Source organism: Miniopterus natalensis, chromosome 7, assembly GCF_054644295.1.
Source record: "Miniopterus natalensis isolate mMinNat1 chromosome 7, mMinNat1.hap1, whole genome shotgun sequence".
Taxonomy (NCBI): domain Eukaryota; kingdom Metazoa; phylum Chordata; class Mammalia; order Chiroptera; family Miniopteridae; genus Miniopterus; species Miniopterus natalensis.
The window spans coordinates 68549954-68574818 of record NC_142087.1 but is presented as its reverse complement, the minus strand read 5'-3'; the positions used below and the strand labels follow the sequence as shown (position 1 = coordinate 68574818).

The 24865-nt window shown below is 44.4% G+C and overlaps 1 protein-coding gene across 1 annotated transcript in view; it reads right to left on the bottom strand.

The window, feature by feature from the left end:
• Positions 1-24865, bottom strand: part of NEDD4L (NEDD4 like E3 ubiquitin protein ligase) — a 315260-nt gene that overhangs the window by 76091 nt on the left and 214304 nt on the right. Inside the window, exon 6 of the mRNA XM_087819121.1 lies at positions 2203-2253. Coding sequence (XP_087675247.1) covers positions 2203-2253 — 51 coding nt within the window. The remainder of the gene's footprint in view (positions 1-2202; positions 2254-24865) is intronic.

The window sequence follows — 24865 nt, the reverse complement described above, 5'->3', positions numbered from 1 at the left end:
AGACAGCTTACTTAATTTCTTTTATCTAAAAATGAATGATTTTGACAAATATTAAATCCATAGGCCATACATAATCTGCCTTGACAGTGGTGATGCAGCCATCAAGAAAAGAGCATCCATTATCCACTATGCAAAATACATTCCAACGCTAACTATTCATTTTACACACCCACGCTTATGTTATCACACAAAATATGATGACGGGCCATTTTCCATGGGTGTCCTACAAATATGATCACATACACACACAGTACACCTCAAATCCTGGGCTCAAAGGCCACGTCCATTCAGAATATGCTCGGTGGGGTCTACCACCACTTCCAGGATAAAAATGCACCTTCACCCTTCCCCTCTGCTTCCTTCGTGGTCCACCTCCCAGACTGTAGTTGGCTCCATAGAGCCAGTCAATTGTAAGTGCGGAGATCATGGCACTTGGAAGTAAGCTGATCTTTGCTGATCTTTCGGCAGATGCACAATTGGGAGGCTCCATTACTCAACGGGGTCAGCTCGTGTAAAAGTCCTCTGGAGGCATTCACGGTTCTACTCTCTTTAACTGGCGGGTTTCTATTCTAGCCCTGAGCCTTGGCACCACAGCCTTCTTTGAAAGCTCACTCTTGCCTCCACCCAAATCTGAAGCCCAACTATTCCCTCTATTGACTTGGTCTCTAAAGAGGAATAATCTTCTCCTCTCCGGGGGTCTCACCCAACCTTTGGAAACCAATCTGCACTCAATCGCTCAAACAAGGCATTGTTGGAGCAAGATGCTTAGAAATTTTACTTCCACCTCTTAGAGAATATTAGTACATAATTTGCCTTGACCTAGATATGATTTTTACGTTAGGGCAAAGGGTAGTTGGGGACACCCATGAAAAAGGATTGGCCAACCAACTCATACTGTCTGAAAAATGAGGACATCACACCTTCAACCTGAAGAGCATAAAAAGAAGACCTACTGATGCAGAAATATGTGAAGAGTTTCTTCACAAATGTTGAGATCACTTTATCCTTTTAACATGACTTTAAAGGAATAAACCAGGTTTCTGCTGGCTTAGAGAACTGGTCTCATGCACACACACGCGCCCTCCACACGCACCTTGGAGCTTCAGGTCTTTATGTAGAAACAAAAATATTTTAACGATATCACTGTTGCATCCAGTCTTTTGGAAGGGAATGCACTTGAAACATTTTCCCCTTAACAGCTCCCCTGGGTGAATAACAATCAGTTGCTTGCTAACACATTCTGTCCCAAGATCCTGGATCTTCAAAGCTGCCTGGTTAAGATGCAGTCGGTCTTTCTCGGTATTTCATCTATGGTACCAGTCACCATTTCAACACAGCGGTAGGCTTATAGTAGGCAGTCTAAGTCATTTTAGTTTATAAGGTATTTAAGGTTTTTGCTCACATAAAGCATTAACAAAACAAAAAAATAGCAAAAAGGCAGAAATATTTGACTTACTGGCTGCTATTTGAATCACTTTATGTTGCCCAGGGAACCAAGGGCAAGAGGAGGGGTGGAACAATCTGGAAAAGCAAAGCTGGAATACAACGGGATCTACCTTCCACCACAGCCTCTGGGTCCTATCCCCACAGTCTGTTTATAGGGCCTCAGGAGCACCTCTAACCTCAGTTATTAGTCAATAGATCCAAGTGTTTGGCTGATCCTCTGAGCAGAGAGAAATGGTAGCAATACCACACATGCTAACTACGATTTCTAAAGCTGAGTGACAGGTTCACTCAGAACCAACAGCATCTTTGTCTGTGCTGACAGAAAGCCATACAGCGAAATTTGGGCAGCACAAGCTTGTAGAGATGCAGCCCACAAGAGACAGCATGTGCCATCCTAGACAAAGGGAACACATGTTTGATTAAACCCAAAGGATGAATTTGAAAGCAGAGACATTCCGGTGACAAGGAGGAGTTTGACAGAGGAAGGGAGCTGCTTTGCTTGACTTGACAACGGAAGACAAAAGAGCAGAAGAGCAAGATGCTGGTGACACTGACCGGCATATACTTGGAGAAGAATAAAAAACCCTCAATTCTTTCCTATCCCCTTGAAAGGACCACTTTCTAGAAAATAACTGAGGCTCTTTATTTCAGCCTTGTCCATTGTGTTGAGGAACTATTCCCCTGAAAATACACCCAGCTCAAACAATTAGAAGTTACTGCTCACAACAGACACAGAAAGCACGTAACCATCCTTACCGGGAGATGATTAAGGGGCACGTCCACCTGTCCCAGGAAGTCGTCTCGTGTCTGTTGAGAAAAGAGCAAAGAGTTAATGTCCCCGCCAACTGCACAGTGTCAGCATTCTTAAAAAATGTTTCTTTACAAATAGAGACAAAGGTCCAGGGCCTGACACTAGAGTGCCATGAGGATGGGTCAAGGCAGAGGGCCCAGATGAGGCGCAGACAGCTGTCACCTTGGAGACAGGTGAGCCCCAGGCCTGATACACCTGACCTTTAGCTACCTGAGACTTTGTCAGGCATGCACTGCCCAAGAGACCCGAGGAGCATATGACTGTCAAGGAAGGGACACTGACGATGACAGAAGGTTTGGGGGCATGGCTGGACCAATCTAAAGAGAAGAGCGTAAAGAAAGGTTGGGAACATTTTAACAAATATAGGGTGGGGCAAAAGTAGGTTTACAACTGTTCAAATGCATAATAATAGGATAACTAATGCATAATGCAAGCATAAACTCTGTTTCGCGTACTCACAACTGTAAGTCTACTTTTGCCCCACCTCTATTTATTGATCAAGTGCTACAAACTAAAGAGCTCCCTGAGAGCTGAGTCTAGGGAAAGAGTATAGAGTCTAGTTATTAATAAATCTTGTGCATTACTTATAAAAAATGGCCTCAAACTTTCAATCTAGTATGTATACTGCTTCAGAATCCAAGTTCATGGATTGGTTACTGGTTAAATTTTGGACACACCATGCTTCTTTCTCTTTCCATCTACTACATAACACAGATCGGACTTAAAATTGACCTAGACAAAATTCAGAGAAGCCCTCACAGGGGCCTCTTCAGATTGCGGTGTGACCTGGAAAGTCTTAACTCAGTTCAGAGGTCATGGCTTGGACCACAGGGTGTCTAATGGGTCATGTCTGCACTATGTCCTGCTGTTAGAGGGTTTGTGTCATACTCTCTGAGGTTATATGACCTGAGGTGCAAACCAGACACAAGGACTTTGGTGACCCTCCTATAAAAACAGGCAGTGGCACCTACCACACTCAAAAATGCCTAAAATCTGGCCAGTTCTTTAGATGTCGTCAGAACTGTCCCACAGCCACCTTGAGGAAAAGCCCAAGAGCGAATCCAGACCTCCTAACTCCGAATCGGGTTCTTATCTGCACTCTTTACTAGTTTACCCTGAAGTTTCATCATTTACAGAAACTACTTCTCAAACGTACTTGGAAAACGTCTCTTCTTGCATTTAAAAAGCATCAGCAGATAAATAGGGAGGCGATTTAGTGACATGATTTGCTCCAGGCTTAGGATTTCCTTTTAGGTTATTAAAAAAGTGTAATTAACTAGAAAGCTATCTGTCTCCTCTAAATGATGCATGAAGGATAATGAAAAATTGAAGTTACCGCTGGTTGGATGTGCAGGAAGCATGAGATGAGCCCAGTCCTCATGATGAGATTCTCATCTGTTTTCTCAGCTACATTTGCTACAACCCACCATGGAGATACCTCACCTAACACAAGGCTACAAGGTGCCAAAAAATGCTGTATATCTTAACAAAGGAAGTAGTCAGCAGGAGGCTCAGAAAAGGGAGACAGCTTTGCTGTCCAAGGAGTTAGGGAGCATTCTCAGCCCCAATTTGGCCAATTTAGTTATAATTACAAAGCTAGTATAAAAATCAGTTAACTCATGAAAAAATGAAAAAATAAAAAACAAGTGTGTTGACTACTGACCATAAATTGCATGTCTACCTAATTAATTGCCACTTGTCCCCTTCCCCCTCCTGCTACTGGTGCTGGTGCTGAGGCTTGGATACGGGATGCAACCATCAGAAGCAGACCACCTTACTAGAAGCTCCATTCATAACCTGATACCATTAAAAGGCTCCTCATCCATCGTTAAGGTCAGTGCACTGTAACAAAAATTCACATGACAGCTGCACACCCATGTGGTTTTTTGGGGAAGATGTTAGAGTTCTAGACTGATCCATTGAGTTCAGCTTTGCTCAGACGCCAGAAGAAGCACCTGCCACAAAGGACTACAGCAATGAAGCAGGCACTTTGCCAGGGCCACACCCAACCCTCACAGCGACCAGAGGACATAGGCCTATTAATAAGCAGACTTTACAGGTGGGGAGGTAGGGACCAGGGAGGCCTGTGACCTGCTCCAGGTTCCTATCTGAGTAAGCTGGTTCGAGTCTGAGCCCTTAACTAAGTAACCTTCTGTCCCATATCTCGCTCTGTACCAGGTAGGAAAGCAAGGCTGCCCACCAGCTTCGGGCTTCTCACTGGAATGGTGGCTCTCAACAGTCGTGGATGAGAGCACAGTTTTATGAGACTTGGGAAGGGAGTTGGGAAGAGTCCTGTGAAAATGCCCATTTGTTATGTTATTGTTAACACTGCCTCCTGTTCAAACTCCGCTCCTTCCCTCCAATGAAAGAATATACTGCATCCCCGAGGCAGCTTCACTTGTACCTTAGCAAGTCTTCTAGTACATGACAGAACAATTTCTAAAACAGCCAAAGGTGGAGCAACCCCACCATTAAAGTAAACACAAGGCCCTTGTTTCTGGGTGACATCAAGGATGACTGAAATAAAGGGATCATGTCTAGGACAGCACATGGTCAAAGGATTGGTCTTAAACAAGGGTCTCATCAGGCAGTGGAACATGGTGGTGAGACCTAGGTTTCAAAACATCCCACTGTTGCCAAAACTGAGAGATTTAGGTACTGTAAAATACTTAGGTTAATGACACTATACAAATTTTAAAACATATCTTCAACACCACAAAAGAGCGCAGTAGGGGATCAGAGAGCCTACCAGTGACCTTTAGGCTGAGATGAGAAGCAGGTGTGCCTGAAGGACACCTGAGCGCAACAGTAACAAGCAGGAACAGTGTGCTGCCAGGGTGGAACCCCACCTGTGGGCCCTGCAGAGACATTTGAGGCCATCACAATATCCCTCGGTCGCCATGCCACAGAATGACATTTTACACCAATGTTAGAAAAATACATTACAGCAAATCAATTTTTAATAATTTCCTTCAAAAAATTATTTCCATCAAGCTTCATGTTAACTATAAGCGATTACAAAAACCCAATTAGTTTCAACCCCTACAGTCAATACTTGCATTTCTTGTGCTTATTCTAAAGTGGTAAAGGCTATCAATTTCAACCTCAATTACCTGTCACTCTATTCTAGAAGCTGAACATGTACAGGTTAGTACCAATTATAAATGTTCCCTCCTGTCAAGCCATCAAATACATTTCCAATGTCATGAAAACACAAAATAGAGCCCCTGAAACGTGTTGTAAAAGGTAAAAGAAAAATCTGTATTCCACTACAGGAAAAGTGAAATTAGTATACCAAACACTGTCTCTTTTAGAGCTTGCTCTCTACACAGTGATGAACTATATTCAGGTCTGCCCTTTTCTGCTTTTAAAATAACGACTCCCTTTTAAATAAGGAGACAAGTGTGTGTCACAGTCATGGAGGTCCCATGTGTAATGCTGCTGGAAAAATGCTGGGACTGTTCTGACAGCGCCAGCGAACCCTGTTATGGCTCTGGGGCATTTCCCAAGGCTTCCTGCGCGCACGCTGGGCCCGAGCTGCCGGCAATGAGTGGACGCCAGGCTTAGCTGTCCTCACAAAGGAGTGAGACCTCAATTTCGCAAAGAACACATTAGAAAGAGAGCGAAGACTTTCTCAATCTTTAGGTCAGGACTGTACTTGAAGGATGTGATCTGACTCTCACTGCACACTGATGACCACAGAGGTCACGGGCAAACGAGGCGAGGACCATGCATTTCACGTGGGAGGTAAAAAAGAGAGCACAGGGTGGGGGGGGCCACTCAGGGAGAAAGCATTAGAAGCAGGGAGTGGTCCTCGCAGGGAAAGGGGGGGCCAGAAAGGCTTGTTAGGAAAAGGTGTATTGAACAGAACTGGCACCTCTTGCAAGGTACAATGACCTGCACGTAATACTGGAGCTTTTATTAAGGTGGTGTTTCAACTGTGAGTTGCAACCCCACTAGCAGTTCGCACGAAGCATTTAAAAAAATTAAATATAATGGAATAGAAAATATTAGCGCCGCCTGGCAGGTGTGGCTCAGCGGTTGAGCATCGACCTATGATCCAGGAGATTGTGGTTCGATTCCCGGTCAGGGCACATGCCTGGGTTGCGGGCTCGATCCCCAGTGAGGGGCATGCGGGAGGCAGCCGATCAATGACTCTCTCACCATTGACGTTTCTCTCTCTCTCTCTCTTCCTCTCTCTGAAATCAATATATATTTTTTTAAAAATTAGTGCCTCACATGAGATACTAAGCAAGTACTATCTTGAGAAACTTACTTCAGTTACATACATATACGAATGTGTGTATTAAGTTGTGCTATAAAATCAATTTCTTTTTGTGTGACACCATCAAAAGTTTAAAAGCCACTCACTACAGCAAATGAAAACCGGCCAGTACTACCAACTGCCTGGGGTTTTATCCCAGTAAGCATTAAGTAGTGACTTCCAAGAAAATGATATTTAGAATTCCTCAAGACAAATGGGACAGGAGTTGGAGGAATAAAAACATACGCTACAGAGAAAGAATTTACGAGTAAAGCTAGAGTATGATGAGATGTTTGTTATCTTACAAATCGAGGGAAACGTCACGACCTTTAAGGCTAAGCCAGAAAAACAACCTTGGGTTTCCCATGATACCACTGAATGCAACTCCCTGGGTGCTGCTTCCTTTGATGTGTGTGGCTCCACATTCGGGCACCAGGACCAGCTAGGCGAGGGAAACAGGCTCTATTTTTAGGGTGATCGGACACATGCTCTCAGAATTACCTAAGTAATCAATAGCTTGAGAAACTGTACAGAAGCTTTCAGACAAAATGTTATGAGCACAGTGACTCGTCAACGGCTTATTGTCTGGAGAGGCACCTGGAGGTCAAGACGCACGTTCAGGCCGTCTCCTTCCTCACTAAAGCATGAATCAGCTCTGTCCTCACGCTCAAAAGGAAGGAAGACTATTCTTGTTCCTCCTTCCACTTGTCATCCACGTCAGCTACTGTCGCTCGGACAGCTGAACTGCTGAGGCTCAGGAAGAAACGGAGTGAGCCTGGCCTCCCATGTGAACCTGGCGTTGCGCAATCCAATGCCGCACCACCTGGTGCCTCTGGCATTCAAGGTGAACTGTTTCAAAATAGTATGTTGTCGATGTTACCACAATCAAATAGTCAGGTGGCATTCTACTAAAAGTAAAAAAAAAAAAAAAAAAAAAAGATGCAACGATGAAATCCTATAAATGCACATACTCTTACCCCAATTCACCTGGGAAGCCCCAGGACACAAACATCAAACAAAACTCAGATACCTATTCATCAACACACACAGCTCTACCTCTGCCAGCCCCTCTGCTGTTTAGTTTTTCAAGGTGAGGAACAAAACCTCCCCTTCACTAACAGATTAGGATGTGTCCTGGAGACACTGGCTCTTATTTATAACAACAAACAAGACCTCCATGTCAACCTGATGTCAGGGCAAGCTCACAGGAGTGCTATGGGCTCCCGTAAAACCGCGCTGGAAGGCGTGCAGAACTGAGCCAAGGCTGAGTGTGTGATCATGAAGCCCATCTATTTTAAGAGACACTTTGTAAGAAATTCAGAAGACAAAACCGAAGGGGGTGGACGAAGCAAAGAACCTTTGTGCCGGCAAAGACTGGAGCAGCCCTGCCACAGCAGTCTGGCTTTTACCCAGTAGCATAACTAGACCAGGACAAACTGGGCTGCAAGTAGCCACTGCTTTGCAGGCTCAAAGGGAGTCCCAGGTGCTCCAGGTACCCAGCGGTCACATCGGGGCTGAGATGTGCTTGATGTTCCCTCCGCCTGCTGGTGGGCGGAGGTGGCGGAAGAACACTCAGTCCTCTGCCTGTTCTATATACACACATATTCCGGGCCAGGGGTCAACTGCAGGCCGCAGAAATTTTAGCTTTTTGCAAAAGGAGCACTTGATAATCTGAACTTAAGATCCAATAAACTCCAGGGGTACAAACACTGGGAAAAGAACTTTGGGAACCAGACAGAGAAAGTGAGCAGCACTATGGCGCTTACTGGCTCCTGCAGGCAGGGGGTCACCCAGAGATAGACTGTGCTCCCCATGCCAGACCCTACATGTACAGAGACCAGGTGCCCTTATCGCCTAGGGAGAGAAGCTAGACAGTCCTGTGCAACAGAAATATAATGCGAGCCACATTTAGGATTTGAAAACTCCTAAGTCACATTTAAAAAGGAAAAATAAACAGGTAAAATCTAGCCAAAGTACTATCCTTTCAACATGTAATCAATAATATAGATCGTCACTAAATGTTTTACATTCTTCTTTTCACACCAAGTCTTTGCAGTCCGGTGTGTATTTCTTGCTTACAGTAACGCCTCGGTGTGGACCGCCCACATTTCAGGTGCTCAGGAGCTGCAGGTGGCCAGTGTCCCTGCAGCTCTAGATAAGACGGTCACCATACCACACGGGAGGTGCCACACAGCAGAGGCATGAACAGAATGCTGAAGCAATACCAGGAAGGAGCGGCTCATTGTGCCAAGGGTCAAGGACAGGGATGACTTTGTGAAGGATGACCTTTCAGCAGGGTCACAAACTAGGAGTTAGTGAAGAGGATGGATGGGGGCGAGAAGGAATGGTATGCAGGAAAATTATGCTAAAGCTTTGTGGTCCTGAAGGTGGAGACCAGGCCACGTGGGGAAGGCAGGGGGCGGGAGGAAATGAGGCGGCCAGGTCCAGGGCCCCGGGTGGCCTGCTTAGGTGGGAGGATGCATCCCAGGGGAAGAGAAGATATAAAAGGATGCTCAGGAGCAAACAACTGGCAAGGGCTGCACTTGAGAAAGGTCTTGTTGGAGGGAGAACTGATTGGAGGAGAGACCCCGGAGGTGACAGAGCGCTCAGGGGAGCAGTAAGTCGTGCGGATGTGGCCCCGTGAGGGTTGGACCACGTGGGAAACGCAAGGCACAGCGTCCGTTCAGACGTGTTCTGCGCCCAGACTCCTTGTCAGCAGGACGTGTGTTCACTGTGTGGTGAGGGAATAAGTAAGATTACGTGTTTGAAGTCCTCAACACAGTGCCCATCAGGAATGCTCGGGAGCAGGTATCACTTAGTAAAGCAGCGACAAGGACACCGATGTCGCTGACTTGATAGTGACATAAAGCAGACTCAGGAGATGGTGGAGAAAAAGGCCACAGAAAGGGAAAGGAGCAGCAGGGCGCTGCTGTCCCATCCGGGCAGTGGGGCTGCCTGCCGGGGAGAGTATCATTAGCCCCGCTGTGTGTCACCCCGACACTCATCTCCTTTATTTTCCTGTTTGTAAAGAGAAGTCCTGTCCCTTTAGCCCAGATGTGCTTGGTGACCCAGGCCTAGGAGATCTGACTGGAATCCACAATTGTGTGTCTTCCAGAGGAAAGAAGAGACCACAGCCTGTCACCCTGGGGGGTCCGCGGCCTGGCCTGGCAACACAGTCCCCTCTTGAATCTGCTTCAAGGCTGTCAGCTGCACAGAAACGCCCACACAAATGACACTAACAGTTTCTCATGGGGCTAATTTATCTTCGCAAAAAATGCCAATGTAGATAAACCTTGGCAGTTACTGTCATTCCTGGTGAAAGGAATGCAGAATTTCTTTGCTGAATAAACTAACATTTTTAATGAATGCCATCTGCTAAATATAAGGAAAACAATCACGTACATTCTGCTTATTATGAAGCCAGCTGAGCTGAGGCTGAATTTCACAGTCAATTCAAAAGGAAGGTGTGTCACCGGGTCCATTTAATGACACGATTTTGTTTAATTCTGGGCTTCCGACTTTATCATATAACTGTTTTAATTTCTCAAGATTTCGAGGTAATTTTCTCCGGCTCAGCATCTGATTTCTTCCCTGGGGAAGTTTTAAAATTAAATTTTCTGCAAGCAATTTTAAAATAACAAATTCAATGGATAAATGAAAAAAAGAGAGCAAAGATACTTCTAGATGCTGTACTTTCTGAACTTCACGACCAAAGAAGAGACCCATTAGCCTGAAATAATTCATGACACCTTTAGTAAGCACTGCAGCGCCAAGGTAGGATACAGCCAGCGGGAGAAAGTGAACCCAAGTACATCATGGGCTCCATATGTCATTACGAGTCCTCCTCTTTATATTTTAATTCCAAAATGAAACGCGTAGAATTGGAGAAAAGAAATGGAGCTGAGCAATTTTGATTCTTTTAACTAACTGCCTCCCGCCTCCAATAACTCTTTAAGCAGAGCTTAGAGCTCTTCAGCGTGAAGGAGGCACACCCCTGGCACTATAGGAGACTTTCCGGGGGCGGTGGGCGTGGGCAGTTGTAAAGAAATAACTTTCTAGGTCCTTCCACCTGTCCTCTTTCCTAATCCTGAGCTGCCTGAGAACCATGTCTGTTTTCTGACTCTCCTTTCCTAAATGATGACCATCTTTTCCTGCGTTCCCCAAAAACGTATGCTTCTCACCCTGCCTGACTCTCACCGTGTGCAGTTTGCTGGATATAAAAAACCTCTGGAGCCCCAAAGGAAGGATGGTTTGGAAACGCCTAGGTCCAGAGGGAGCAAAGAGAGCAAGGGAACACGGAAAAGCCACCATCTCACTTTGCCTCCAGGAGGCCCCGGAATGACGACGTCTTGCCTATTTATCATCCGCCCAACTAATTTTCATGTTTATTCAATTTAAAAAATGAAGTCAGAATTTTTAGTGACAGGAAATGAGCCCGACAATGGATATTTTTAACAATAAGGACTGCTTTTGCTAATTCAGTTTTATGGACGATATTTTCCATAAAATGAGCCATATATGCAATCCCAAGATGGAAAAAATCCAAAGTACTGGCTACGCTATGAAATATATTGAAGGCACACATGTAATACTCAGGACACTAGAAGTTACATCTTTTGCAAGTACTGCACTAATAACTTATTGAGTTACTGATAAATTATGGATGCTGACAAAAAATGTGCGAGAAAGAGTTCTTCAAAGCTCCTTACAAGATTCAGTAAGGTAAGCAGAAACATTTGGAGACTACGGTTTAAAGCATCCGATCTCTCAGAAACTCAGGCCATTAGCTAGGTTATTAAAACTCATGAAGTATTTAGAGTTTCCTCCTAAACTCCCCTCTCTATACAATGGGTGAGAAAGAGAGTCTGGAGAGGAAAGCTTTGTGAAAAATTAAGCAAATGATTACATGTATCTTAAAGAATTTGAAGGATGAGGAGAGACTCAACGTTAATTTAAGATTCTAGCAGGTGTGAATTTAAGACCAGAGTGCGGGCCTCCTCCGTCCCAAAAGCCTACGAAGGAGACACCGAGAAACAAAGCCAACTCCTCCTTCTAGTCTCTTTGTAACGTAACGATGTCAACAGGTACCTAAGTCTTTCTGAGCAGAAAGAGCAGGGCTGAAGTGGGGAGGTAACCAGGGGCTCTCAGGCCTGGTGAACGTGAGAATCTCCCGGGAAATTCTGAGAACACTGGTCCCCAGGCCTCACCTGGGACGATGACATTCTGGCAGAGGGGCCCAGACACAGGTGTGCTTTAAAAGCTCCCCAGCTTATGCTTTTCTGCTGCCGGGCTGACAACACTGAGCAAACCTCCCGCTTCTCCGCGTTCATGAAAGAGAAACTGGGATTCCCTGTTAAACTGATGGCCAAACTGACATTACACTGCAACCCCTTAAAAGTATAAAGTCCTCAAATGTAGACTATACTCAGGCTTGATTGTCCCCACCCCACTCCACTCCACTCCTGTCCCCAGGGCTGGGGCTGTCTGGACAGCAGATCGGGGGTTCACTGGGCAGGGAGGGGTCCTAGGGTCCAGGGTTTTGCCCAGCCCGTGTTTGTTGAGTGTTTGCTCATTTCAGCTTCATTTTGCCTAGAGATGGGCGGAGGGGTGGGGTTGGTTCACCTCCTTCGACATCCTGCAACAAAGCGGTATGAGGAAGGGAAAAAAGTATGAGGGACTTTGCTGCCAGCTCCCCTCATTTGTGCCTCTACTGTCCTCCCCAGGGAGGACTAGCTGAACCCATTTACACATGTTGGTAAAAATAACCGCCTGGGAATGTGGATGGGACGGGGGAGGGGGTGCATTTTTGGCTGCCCCCGTTTGGAACCCTAGCCCTCTGGCCTGATAGGGCCCGGATATTAATAGAAATAAGGCTCACAGGTGCACAGACAAAGCACAGGGATTTCACTGGTCATGGCCAAGGGCTATCTGGCTGCCAAGCTAATACTGGGGCTAAAAAAACAAATCCCATTTCAAAATAGAATCAGAGAATGTGATCCTTAGGAGGGACCTCCAAGTCATTCAGCGCAACAAACATCTGAGACTCGTATCTCTATCCATCCCTCTCAAGCGGTTGGCTTGGCTCAGCTCGCCACCCTGCCTGGTTCTGAATGTCATAGTGACGGGGAGCTCACCGCCTACTGGGGCAGTAAAAAGGGAGGAGGTTTTGGATGCATATACGCCTCGTTTAAAATCTCATGTCTTATCCAGAAGTCGCTGAATAACCAAAGGCAAGTTTGTCAATCACCACCAAAAGTCAGCCTTCTCATCTGTAAAATGGGGATAAAAACAACTTTATCTTCCACAGTCATTGGATATTAAATGGGACAATTAGATTCAGTAAGTGTTATTCCTAACCTAGGGTTTCTCCACCTCAGCACCAAAGGCATTTTAGGCTAGAAAATTGAGGGGCTTTCTAGTCTACACTCGGTAGGGTTTTTAGAAGCACCTCTGGCTTTTACTCATGACATGCAACAGCAACTCCTGTCCCCTAGCTGTGACAACCAAATATGTCTCCAAACATTGCCAAATGCCTGCCGGGGGAGGGGGAGGAGCATGGATGGGGCAAAATTGCCTCCAGTTGAAAACCACTGTCCGATTCCACTTCCCTGCCCTACACCCTGTCTGGTGCTCAGGTCATCCCCGGCCAGTTCTGCAAGAGTCTGCAATTTCCCTCATTGAAGCCCCAGGGAAGAAGGAAGAGGAGCTTCATTTCTATAACTAGAAAGTGGCGAAGCTGGGATCTGAACCAGTGTCTCACCCCAACACTTACATTTGTTTCTACAACACTGTTATTTCTTAGGAACTAATCTCTGCATCAGGATGGGGCGGCTCCATCGCTTATTTTAAGAAGTCTATCATGTTGTTATCCTCCGGCTGGGCTTCCTTCTACTCCTGCCCCCAACCAGAATATTATTTAAAAATGAGAGGTCTGCAAGCAAAGCTGCAGGCACCCAATGATATCCCAACTAATGACTAAGACCGAGTGTGACAGAGCTGACTAGGGGCTGCCAGGGAAATCCCTGAGAAGCTGAGGCTGAAGGCTGAGCTCCTTGCCTGACTGAGTTGTGTTCAAAATCAACAGTAAAAGCTACACAATCACAGGAAGGAACTGAAGCTCTGCGCCAAAACCGTTTCTAGAACAAGGAACCGTGCTGTATAGAAAGGGCTCTCACTGGGGCCATACAGTGGGGCTGGCGTCAAATCCAGGGAGACCCGGAAACATGGGAAACAGAATGTGAGCGTACTTTAGGCAAAGACCACAGAGTGGAACAAGGCCCCCAACAGCCCCGTCACTGTCACATCAAGTCTTGAACAATCTAACGAAGACAGGCAGCACTAGCAGACTAGGCACCAAATTTAAGTCTTTACTGATGCCTCAAAACACAAGGTAAACCTGGGAGAACAAAGTTGTGACTTTTTCGAAGAATCACTGGGGACTACCACTCGAGCCCATATGCTGCGCAAGAAGCGGACGCATATTTCTGCCATCTTTAAGACCACCTGTACCTCCTAGTTCATAAACTGTTACACACCTCAAATGTCAGTGCACGTGGAAGGCTTGTGCAAGTTACTGTGGATTGCTATGACGCTACTCTTATTACTGCATATTAAAAAAAAAATTTTTTTTTAATGTTTTTATAGAGAGAGGAAAGGAGAAGAAGAGAGAGAGAAACATCAATGAGAGAGTCATCAATTGGCTGCCTCCTGCACACCCCCTACCGGGGATCCAGCCACAACCGTGGCATGTGCCCCGACTGGGAATTCAACTGGCGACCTCTTGGTGCACTGGATGGTGCTCAACCACTGAGCCACACCAGCCAGGGCTAGCAAGTATTTTAAATTCCAAGTGGAATGGGGTCCCTACCCATACTGGTCAACTGGAAAGCAAACAGCTACTTTCAGAAAGTCAGTGGTTCAATCATCAATCAGTCTGGTCTCCAATCAGAAACCTTCCTTGTATTGCCAAGAGTTCAGCACGTACAGTTTGAGAAACTCTGTTCTATCCCGTGAGGCCCAAACATATCAAGAGCTTTAAGACAGAATGAACTATTATTATAAAGTTAATTGTGCCTTAAAAAATAAATGCATGAAAATGAAACGTATTGTTAAGGACCAAGATGGAAGATTCAGGAAGCCTGAGAAACTGGGTCTAAGCTTAGAAAGGGCCTCTTTTTCTTCTGTTTTTGTTTCTTTTCCTTAAAGATGATCTGTGTGAGGCTATTTGTCAACTTACAAAGAAGTTATATACGTTAAGGGTTCACTGATGGCTATGCTAGTAGCTCGGAACATTAAACCTATAATCCTGAAGAAAACTGTATCATAAATAGTAATGATCCTTAGACTAGGCTAGGAAAGCCAGTGGGATCTATGAAGTAACTGGGATGTGAAGCGGCACTAACCGGGGACTCGATTACATTCCATACCACTGGCTGGGGCCACAAGGGAACGTGATGAGTTCTTACTCATGAACATTATCACACTGTGACCCCTCCAACTGCACATCAGTGGGCACCTCCATATGTCACTTGCAAGGAACGGCAAGGCATGGGGACAACGGCTCTGACAGCAGGGTTTGGGGACAGGGCGAAGTTCTGGCCATCCTAAACGTGAGTGAGAATTCTGCATTCAACCCCACAGCTGATTTTAATGTAAGAATTACAACGTTCTCACAAAAGTCTGTAAGTAAAGCTAAGGTTCTGGGATACTCACCGTGTTTTATCTTCTGATTTGCAGATGGCACCCTGGAAAGTGCAGGCAGCCCCAAACCGCAGGGACCTGGCGGAGCAAGCTCTGACTCTGACTCTGACTCTGAGCAAGCTCGCTAACCTCTCTGAGTGTTTCAAAGGGAGAACCGTACACAATCCAGTTCATTACTATTGGAATTGTGAAAAGAGTGTGTACAAAGCTAGCACAAGACACCAAATAAAGGAGAGGCCTGAGAAGTAAATTAAATTATGGTCATTCTACAGTGTACTGCTCCAGAAAAGAGTCAAACTGGAGACTGTCCTTGTGAGCTGGTCTACGTGTTCCCAGCCCTAAACTGTAGAGAGGTCTATAGAAAAAGGGCACATGAAGATATAATTACATTCCCACCTAATTCCTAACCTTCTCACTTAAGCAAAGCATCTGATTTCATTAAAATTAAACTTCTAAGGACCATATTCATGAGCTAAATATTCATTACTGGAACATGGGGGTGGGTGTCAGTCTATAGTAATGGCCCAGGAGTTCAAATACTCTCAGGTAAACAAACGGGTATAGTTAAACACTGAAATGAGTTGTAAACTGTCATTCTTGTATCTATTTTCTCATTTGATCTTTCCCCCAATAGTTCAAAGGAAAGCCCACAGAAGGAGTGAACTGGGGCCCCATCTCACATGGAACCCAAGGAGAACCACTTATAAACCTTCTGTGTCCTACTATCTCCATATAAAATATGGGGGGTAAGATTCAATAATTCTTTATATAGTTCTTTATATGGGTAAAATTCTCAGAACTTAAGAGATTACTTTTTTAAAAACTATATATATCTTTATTGATTTCAGAGAGAGGAAAGGAGAGGGAGAGAGAGATAGAAACACCAATGATGAGAGAGTCATTGATTGGCTAGCCCGCAACCCGGGCATGTGCCCTGACCGGAAATCGAACCCTGATCGCCTGGATCCTAGGTCGATGCTCAACCGCCAAGCCTCACCCGGCCGGGCAAGAGATTACTTTTTTAATTTCTCTCAACCTTAGTGTCAATTTTAGACAATACAGTAACTTAAAATTTTCTGTAATAACCTGTAAGTCAAGCAATAGGCACCTACTTTCAATTTAGAGACAAAGAAAAACCCAGCAAAGCAGAGAGAGCTACACACAGTGCAGACCTTGCCAACCGACCACACACTTAACCACTGTGGGGCCTCCTGCACCGAGCAGAGCACGGAGCCTATTGGAATTTAATCATACTATGCTGAATGGAGTGGTACTGTTTTGACGACTGTGTCCAAAAAAACCTACAAGCACGACTTCTACCGAATGAATTCCTTTCTTCTCATTCCTGGATGGCTCTGAGGACCAAACACCTGTGAAAGGCGGCGCTGAGAAAGTATGGCTCTGTCACCGGACTTTAGTTCTATTCGGGCCCTGCACCTGTTGAGACGGTGACTTGGTAAAGTTAATCTCTCTGAGCCTCAGCGTCCTCACCTGCAAAGTGGGGACAGAAACAACACTGAGAGGTGGCAGTGAGGACAAGCACTACCTTTCGTATGGGAAGACCCTGGAGAGGATCATCAGGTGCCTTAGGATCATGAGAAGGAAGGTACTGCTAAACCTGAAGACATTTCTCAAGGGTACAGAGCGCAATAAAAACTTGTAGGCACGCTGGGGTTAGTAACCCTCTTAAATGTTTGCATGACAAACTCATTTTAAGCTGCAAATCAACAACAACAATTAGTATATATGGGGCACTCACTCTCTGCCCAGCACATTCTAAGAGCTTCTCATAACTGATCTCCCTTAATCCTAACAACCATGCCGCAGACGAGCAGACTAGAGCAAAGACAGGCTAAGGAACTTGTCCAAGGTCGGGTTGGGAAGGAGTGCAGCCAAGATCTGACCTCTTACCCAACATGTACTGTCTCTGAACAGTCACGTAGGCCTGGCCACCTATATTCAAAATAAAAACCCCAATTCTTATGTCTTTTATTTTTGCTGTGTAAAAATCTTACCCAAACAATAACACATTCTCACCCTTTCCTTTAGGAACTCGTTTGTGGGACATGTGGCAGATCCTAAGCGGACCTTTTAATCACATTTCGAGAATAAATTACAAATTTGAGATTTACTTGGGGTGCCACCTTGAGAAAAACTGAGAAGAGTTAACTATGAGACTCATAAAATCTTGTAACACCAAAGTCTTTCCTAAAACCTCCGTTACCCGAATACCAGTTCATCCCTGAGAGGAGCCACTACACAGGAGGAGAGCGCTTATCTATTTACTGATGAAATAATCTAATGATATCTGTAAAAGCTGTCACTCTCTGGTTAAAAGGAGTCTACCCACCCAAAGAAAACATTTTAGGGCATTTCAAAGCCATGGTGGCTTTCAGGGTCAAATTTTCGATTTATACAAAGGGACAAAAATGTTTTTGATTCGTTAGTACGGACTCATTGTCAAAAAATATGTTGGTGTCTAGCAGCCAAGAAATTGATCACAGTTACTCATTTCCGTCAAGCTCAGTCTATGCCTCTCTCCCTGCAGAGGGGACTGGGACAAAGGCACTGATGTGACACCCTCCCCAGTAACTTATGCAGGAGGCACATGGTGTGTGGACAATTAGCAGCTTTGTGTGGGAAGAATCTTCTTTTTACGCTTGAGATTCAAGTAAAAATTGAAATAAAAAAGAATCATAAACTCCAGAACAGTTATTATTCCAACCAGACCAAACTGTGTTCCACAACACTCTTTCTTCAACCCTGTCACACAGATGCGTGGCTCCTCACACGTGCACACACGCATATTACAGTTTAGAAGCAAAAGTGCAGGCAGACGTTTGCCTGATTTGATTCAAGATAACATTCAGAAGAAAACTACCACCATTAAATGTAACGGTTACATAATCCTCGGTCACGGTACAAATCATGATTCGCTACAGTCTGCAACTTAACCATTTATTTATTTCATTCTGAGTTTTGCTGGAAGAAACATGCCATACTGCAATTCGAGAAGTCCAGGGGCCAAAAATACGTGGAGACATTGTCATAAAAAGTAACTTAGGAGCTTGGTTTATATCCAAGGTGAAATGGTATCCCAAGACGTTGAATTTGTCAGCTTGTGCTTGTCGAGGGGACCAGACAGGGCGGTGCTTGATTCCCTAGCGCTGAGCGCTAAACAGAGCCCGTCAACGCGTCCAGCCCACACACAGGTGTTTTGTTTTGTTTTATTTTTTAAGAAAGACGAGGGGAAAGAGAAGGAAAAGACAAACCTGAAGGCAATGTTCTGAACACGTTATATGCATTATCTTGTTGAATCGTCCCAATAACCCTGAGGTCGGCACTATTATTAGCCCTATTTTGAAGATGAGCAGAGTGTGGTTTAGAAAAGTTAAGTGCCCTGCTCAAGTCGTCCAGAAGCAGGGCCAGGGCCTAGGTAGTTACAGACCTGGGGTTCCAGCTCAGGCTTGTCTCACCTTCTTGTGTCATCGCTGCAGACTTAGCATAACCAGGGTCCCGGGGATCAACTGAACACCGGGCAGCCCTGGATTCTTATCAATTCCATGCTTTACAACTCAGAGAAATTCAGGTCCCCTTAAAATACATGCAGAAAAAAATACATATTTTTTCTATTTCAAGGGATATTCCCATAGTTTACACTAAGATACATGACATTCACATAGATAGGTTTAGCTAGGATAAATTCAAATGACCCAAAATGATATTAACACAATACAGCAATAGGTTGATTCTTCTGCAAATTTAAGTTTCCTTGATTGTATTTCTTACTCTCTATATAACTGATTTACAGAAGTGATTCTATCCGTACTTGTTAGCACTGGGGCATTATCTCTGAATTGTTTCCCTTCACGAGTCTGAACTGCTACCTTATTGGAGAAAGAGAAACTGACGAATAGACAATGGCTCCGTCATCGTGAGAGGAAAAAATAATACACACAGGAAGGTGCACTTGCAGGAAGCAGCTCTTGGGAAAAGACCCAGAGACAGCAAAGAACGATGGAATGGGACACAGTCAAGCTGTGGGCCGGCCGCAGTCATCTCCCAAATCCCTCTTGGGTCAAACATTCCAGCAGGCAGAGCCACAGAGGCCAAGTGCGCAGGATCCAGGGCAGGGACAGTCGCCGCGGGTACCACTTTCTGGCTCTCGGGATCTAACCCGACCTTTTCTCCTGACTCATTACATGTGCATGCCTTCTCTTCCAGCAAAATCACAAGCAACCTCAGGGCAGGCACAGTTTTATGTATCTTTGTATCCCCTGCAGTGCCTAGCAACAGCAGGACACACAGTATGTTCCTTTGCAATAATCCCTCGGTTTAACTTCAGAGTCAAACGACCCCTGCAGAATGGAACGTCAATTCTATGCCTCTCTCTGAAGGAGGTCCCAGGTGTTGAAGATGGGGTGTAACAGGCCGAATCACGGCCCACGAAGGTATCAGGTCCCAATCCCTGGAACCTGTAAATGTCACCTTATATGGAAAAAGGTCCCTGCAGATGTGACTAAATTAAGGATCCTGAGATGGGGAGATTCTTCTGTATTATCCAAGTAGGCCCTAAATAAGGCCACAAGTATCCTTATAAGAGAAATGCAGAGGGAGACTGGCCACAGAAAGAGGAAGTGGGGGCAATGCAGCCACAGAGGTAGAGACTGGAGTGATGCGGCCACGAGTCAAGGAATGCAGGCAGCCACAAGAAGCTGGAGGACATGGGACAGACTCTCTCATAGAGCCTCAGGGGAGAGAGCAGCCCTGCTCACATCCTGATTTCAGTCCAGTAATAACTTATTTTGAACTTCTGGCCTCCAGAATTGTGAGAAAATAAAGCAATAAGATGTTTTGCAAAGACTATGCTAAAACTATAATGACATTATAAATAAAAAGCAGTTTATTACATGATCATGGCACATGGCTGATGTATTCTTAAGAAGCGAGGGCTTTATTGTACACAACCTGGGTTATTAAAATTACTATGCTTAATGACATCCAATTGCATGATATTTACCCCATATGCAACAGTTGGCACATTCTTGCTATTCCAAAGGCAGAATTTATTACTATTTAAAATACTACTTATTACTATTTAAATTACTATTTGTTCTTTAAATAAAAACCCCGCTAGGCTGGTGCATTAACTAAACTAGCACTGATTTTGCCAAGAACAAGTCATTCCTCATTTTAGCTTCATAAAGTAATTTTATTATGAAACATGATCCAACAGTTGATGAAGAATTCAAAGATGCAATTATCCCCCAAATGGAAAGCTGATCCAGGTATGGCATGTACCATATAATTATCAGCCCATTCTGCTCTGGTCAAGAACAATTTTGCTTGTCACTTGACAACTTTCTCCTAACCAATGGTCTCAAATTCCCGGACACCACCCAGTTGGGTGTGATAAAACTTGAGTCAAATGATTCAAGAGAAAAATATTACTTCAGGTACTAAAAAGAAATGTACAACAAGCTCATTCATTCTATACTTGACGAACATTTAGTCACATATAACGCCTTATTCTGGACAATAAGAGTATAGGAAAGCACCTCAAACAATCCTTGACCTCATAAGAGCTTAGAGAAAAAGATGTAAAAGGAGACATATACAGAACTATCTATAAATACAAGACAGAGGAATGTGAGCCACAGGCAAAGCAAAACTAAAATACGAGAAAGTAGAGGAGAGACTGTGACTTGGATAGGGATGGTCATACAGGGGGCTGAGGGATCCCCTTCGATGGGAAGAGGAGTCCAGGCCTGTGAGATGAGAAGGGTGAGACAGGAGCTGAAGGGAGGCGCCCTCCCAGGCGGGGCCAGAGAAGAGCTTTGCTGAAGGGTGAAAAGCCCGGAGAGCCTAGGTAACCCGACCAAGGAAGGCCTAGAGCTCCCGCAGGCAGGTGGATTCCAGCTGGAGGGGATGGGAAGTCACAGAGGCAGTGGCCAGAACGGATGCCGAGGTTCTGGAAAACACTCAAGGTCAGTTCATCTAAGTCCTGGCAGCCACGGAACTGAGAGGGACTGTACTGTTTAATTTTCTCTGTGCTTTGCAGTTCAAGTTCACAGGTACCCGCTGGTCCCTCTTGTGAGCACTGGAAGGCGCCAGTAACTATGAGGTCAAGTCCTCCCGCCTCTCCTTTAGAGATGAGAAGTGAGCGCCTCTTGGGAACCCCAGGGCTGTGTTCTTTCGTGTCACTTTTTGCACTTGAGGGTTATAGATAACTAATAGCCAGACAGCTTATTCAACTAGCTCCTTAAATTGGTTAAACCCCAGGGAAGAGAAGATAACTTAGGTTGCTTCTTTCTAGCTAAGCAGAGATGTGTAGGTATGTGTGAGTGGGTGGGTGTTGTGGTTTGAAGGACAGGAGGGAAGGGGAAAGTTAAATACATTTTCTCCTGGCCACTATCAGCTGTTGGCAAATGTTCACTGCATCCATTGGGGGGGGGGGGGATCCCTGAACATTCCTGCTTTACATAACAATTATTAGTGGTGAATGTTTAGTCCTGACTTAGTTTCACCCAACTATGCTTCAGTTTTAAAAATTGATACATCAGATTCATTTATTGGAAAAGATCAAACATAAAAATGAGCGCTGTATTTCTTAGGCAAAGATTGTACCACAGGCCCAAATCCATTCATTGTATATCCAGTCAGTTGGTGCAGTGGGAAAACTAACCAGACGCAGTTATTCAAAGGGCTCAGAAAAGAGCAACTGACATGAAATCAGACAAATTAGTCCATTTAAAACTGAACCTATGGTGCGGATGTATTACATACTCTCACTGATTTTAATATAAAAGTATTACTCACCAATTGCAAAAAATTGCTCACTACTTTCCAGTTCTCTCTCCTTCCTAGACACAGAGAAGACCATACTTCCTGGCCCTCTGGGAGTCAGGCATGGCCACATTGCATTCATGGCCAATGCATTCTGAGAAGAGGTGACCAGAGGTGACAGTGACATCACCTCTGAGTTGAGGCTGTGCAAAGCTCCCGTACAACCTTTGGTCAGTCTTGGTCTCTGTGTGATCCTGTGGATCAGAATGCCTGCTGACCTGTGTTGACAGGTAACATGATTGAGAAAGAAGCCTTTGGAGGGGTTAAGCCACTAAGATTTGGGGCGCCCCAATATACCTCTCTTTTCAGTGACCATCACCAGCGGGTTTCTCAATGGACACCCAGGGGAAAAACAGGGTGCTGTTTTGAGGGCAGAGGACAGGTCTCTATGAGACAGAAGGCTGTATGCGTGCATAAATAAAGTTCCTTTTCATCAGAGAGAAACTGGCTACAATTTTGGTCCACATTCCAGCAGCACTAATCCTGGGCTTCAAAGTCACATTCATATATTTGCTCACCCTAAATCGCAGAAGACATGGCAGGGATTCTTTTCTCACACATCATCTCTAATAACGTTGCTTCATATAAACACTATTTTCATATGCAACAAGATAAGGGATTACCTATCTATTTTTAGATGCCCTAGCAGCTCTGTGCCTGGCCAATGCTGTTTATATACATTCGGAGTAACCTCCAAGCCTTCAGCTGGTTACTGTTTCACTTTGCCCAGAGTGAGAGCTCAGCAGCAGCAACCACAGTGCAGATGACAGGAAGGGTATCTATTTCCTCCTGCACTTACCAAGCCCACAAACAATGGGTCTGGATCTATTTTAGATTGTCCAAACAGTGAATGTGGATCTATTCTTACAACAAATACTTTGCACTAATAAGATGAGCAAAAGAAACCTGCTCACTGTACATCCCTATTGAACTTCCTGATCACTAAGACGTCTGATAAATGGTCGGTTTGAGAGTCGTTTCTTCATTTCTTCAACAAATATTTATTTAGTGCCTGCTTTGTGCTACACATGTAATAGGCTCTGAGCATCCAGAATCTAATGTCAATCTGTGGGTTTGTAATAATATTATCAAAAATATCTGTCTGATCACTAGATAGTTGGCAGTTGTGTGGATTTTGTTTTAATAGTGCAAATGGATGTTAAATACATCACTTTTAACCACTACATGGGAACTTGATAAATAAGAAATGAAGTTCTTAAAAGTCAGTTCAATTAATTTTACAAAGGAAATAATGATTATCGATGGTATATAAAACACTGGGGTAAGACCTCAGGTTCCTGAGAGCAATTAGGTTAATTTAAGGTAGAATCTGAAAGAGCTGTATAGATATCCACACTTAGCACATGGGGATTTTAAGGGATTTTATTAGCTGTGGTTGGCCTAAACTATGCAACACCCACAGAAGACATTCTCCGGCTTTAGACTAAAAGCACTGAATAACTACTTGGTGGTGATGAGGTGGTGAGGAGAAGCTTCCTTCCCTCATTACTGACGGCGTCTCTTGCTTCGGTTGCCATCGCCACCAGTAGCTACTGGAGCTGGAGGAACGGGCCTCTGCACGTGGGTGGCTGACTCATCTTACGCCTCCAGAGGCATGCTCTGTGCAGGCCACGTGCAAAACACACTTCTGCTCATAACCTTACTTAAAAAACACACCTTAAAAGCAGATTCTAGTCATCAAAATATGAAGAATTCAATAAATGCAATGCTTTGATCATTGGGTCACAAATTTTTTCCTATCCAGATGTGACACTCTTATTGGCCCCCAGGATGTACCCAGGAGCACCAGGGTTATCAGCAAGTCCCTGAGACAAAAAGGGGCTCATTCTTCTCACTCAGCAGCGCCTTTGGAGATGCAGCTGAGAGTGAAGTTATGAGAGCAAAAACCTTGAACCTGAGCTAATTTAGACACAAAGTAATCATCTGTAAACATTAGCAATTTGTTATCAAATTGTCTTGGGAAAACAGTCACAGCTGATCTCACACTCTTGTCACTGCAGAAATGTAGGCCATTCACTCATTTTTTTTTTTAAAAAAACAACTAATCTAGATAAATAAATATGCTGAGTAATTTAGTGGTGCTGCAGTAGAAATGTTCAAATTCTCAGTATGAATTAGCAAACACTTTACATTGTAACTATATACATAAACCCAGGAGGTGGTGCCTAATTACAGGCCTTTGCTCTTGTCTAGACACAGCCGTACCCCTGGATGTGCGGTGTAGCCGATGAGCTGAATCTATACTGCAAACTAGGACTAGGCGGAACACCCCGTTCATCTCATACTTCCTTTCAGTTTTTTGGTAGCAAGTTGGCAATATTTATCTAGACTGCAGAGGAAGTTACACAGCGAACAAAGTTTACAACACATTTGCCGTAGGACCTCAATATTAAAAAAAACCCTCCATGGTACTGTTGCTACATATTTGGTGAGTATCTATCAAAGGGTTTTAGAAATAAAGTCAATATTTAATCAAAACTTCTCTTTTATTTTGCAAACAGCAAACCAAATGTCTCAGTAGACAGCACAATCAACTATAAAATACTACAGTTAAATCACTCACTTTTCTTTCTTTCCCTACAGAATGAAATTCAATCATAAAACTATTACTAAATCATGAAGCCCACTTCACAGCCTTACATGAACTGCCGGATGCTTATCTCCAGTTTAAAATGTTACTGTGCATCATGACATTTTACGGTAGGTTTTCTTAAACTAGGAGACTATACACAATTACGTTTCTATTTGATGTATTTTTTTAAAATCCTACAATTAAA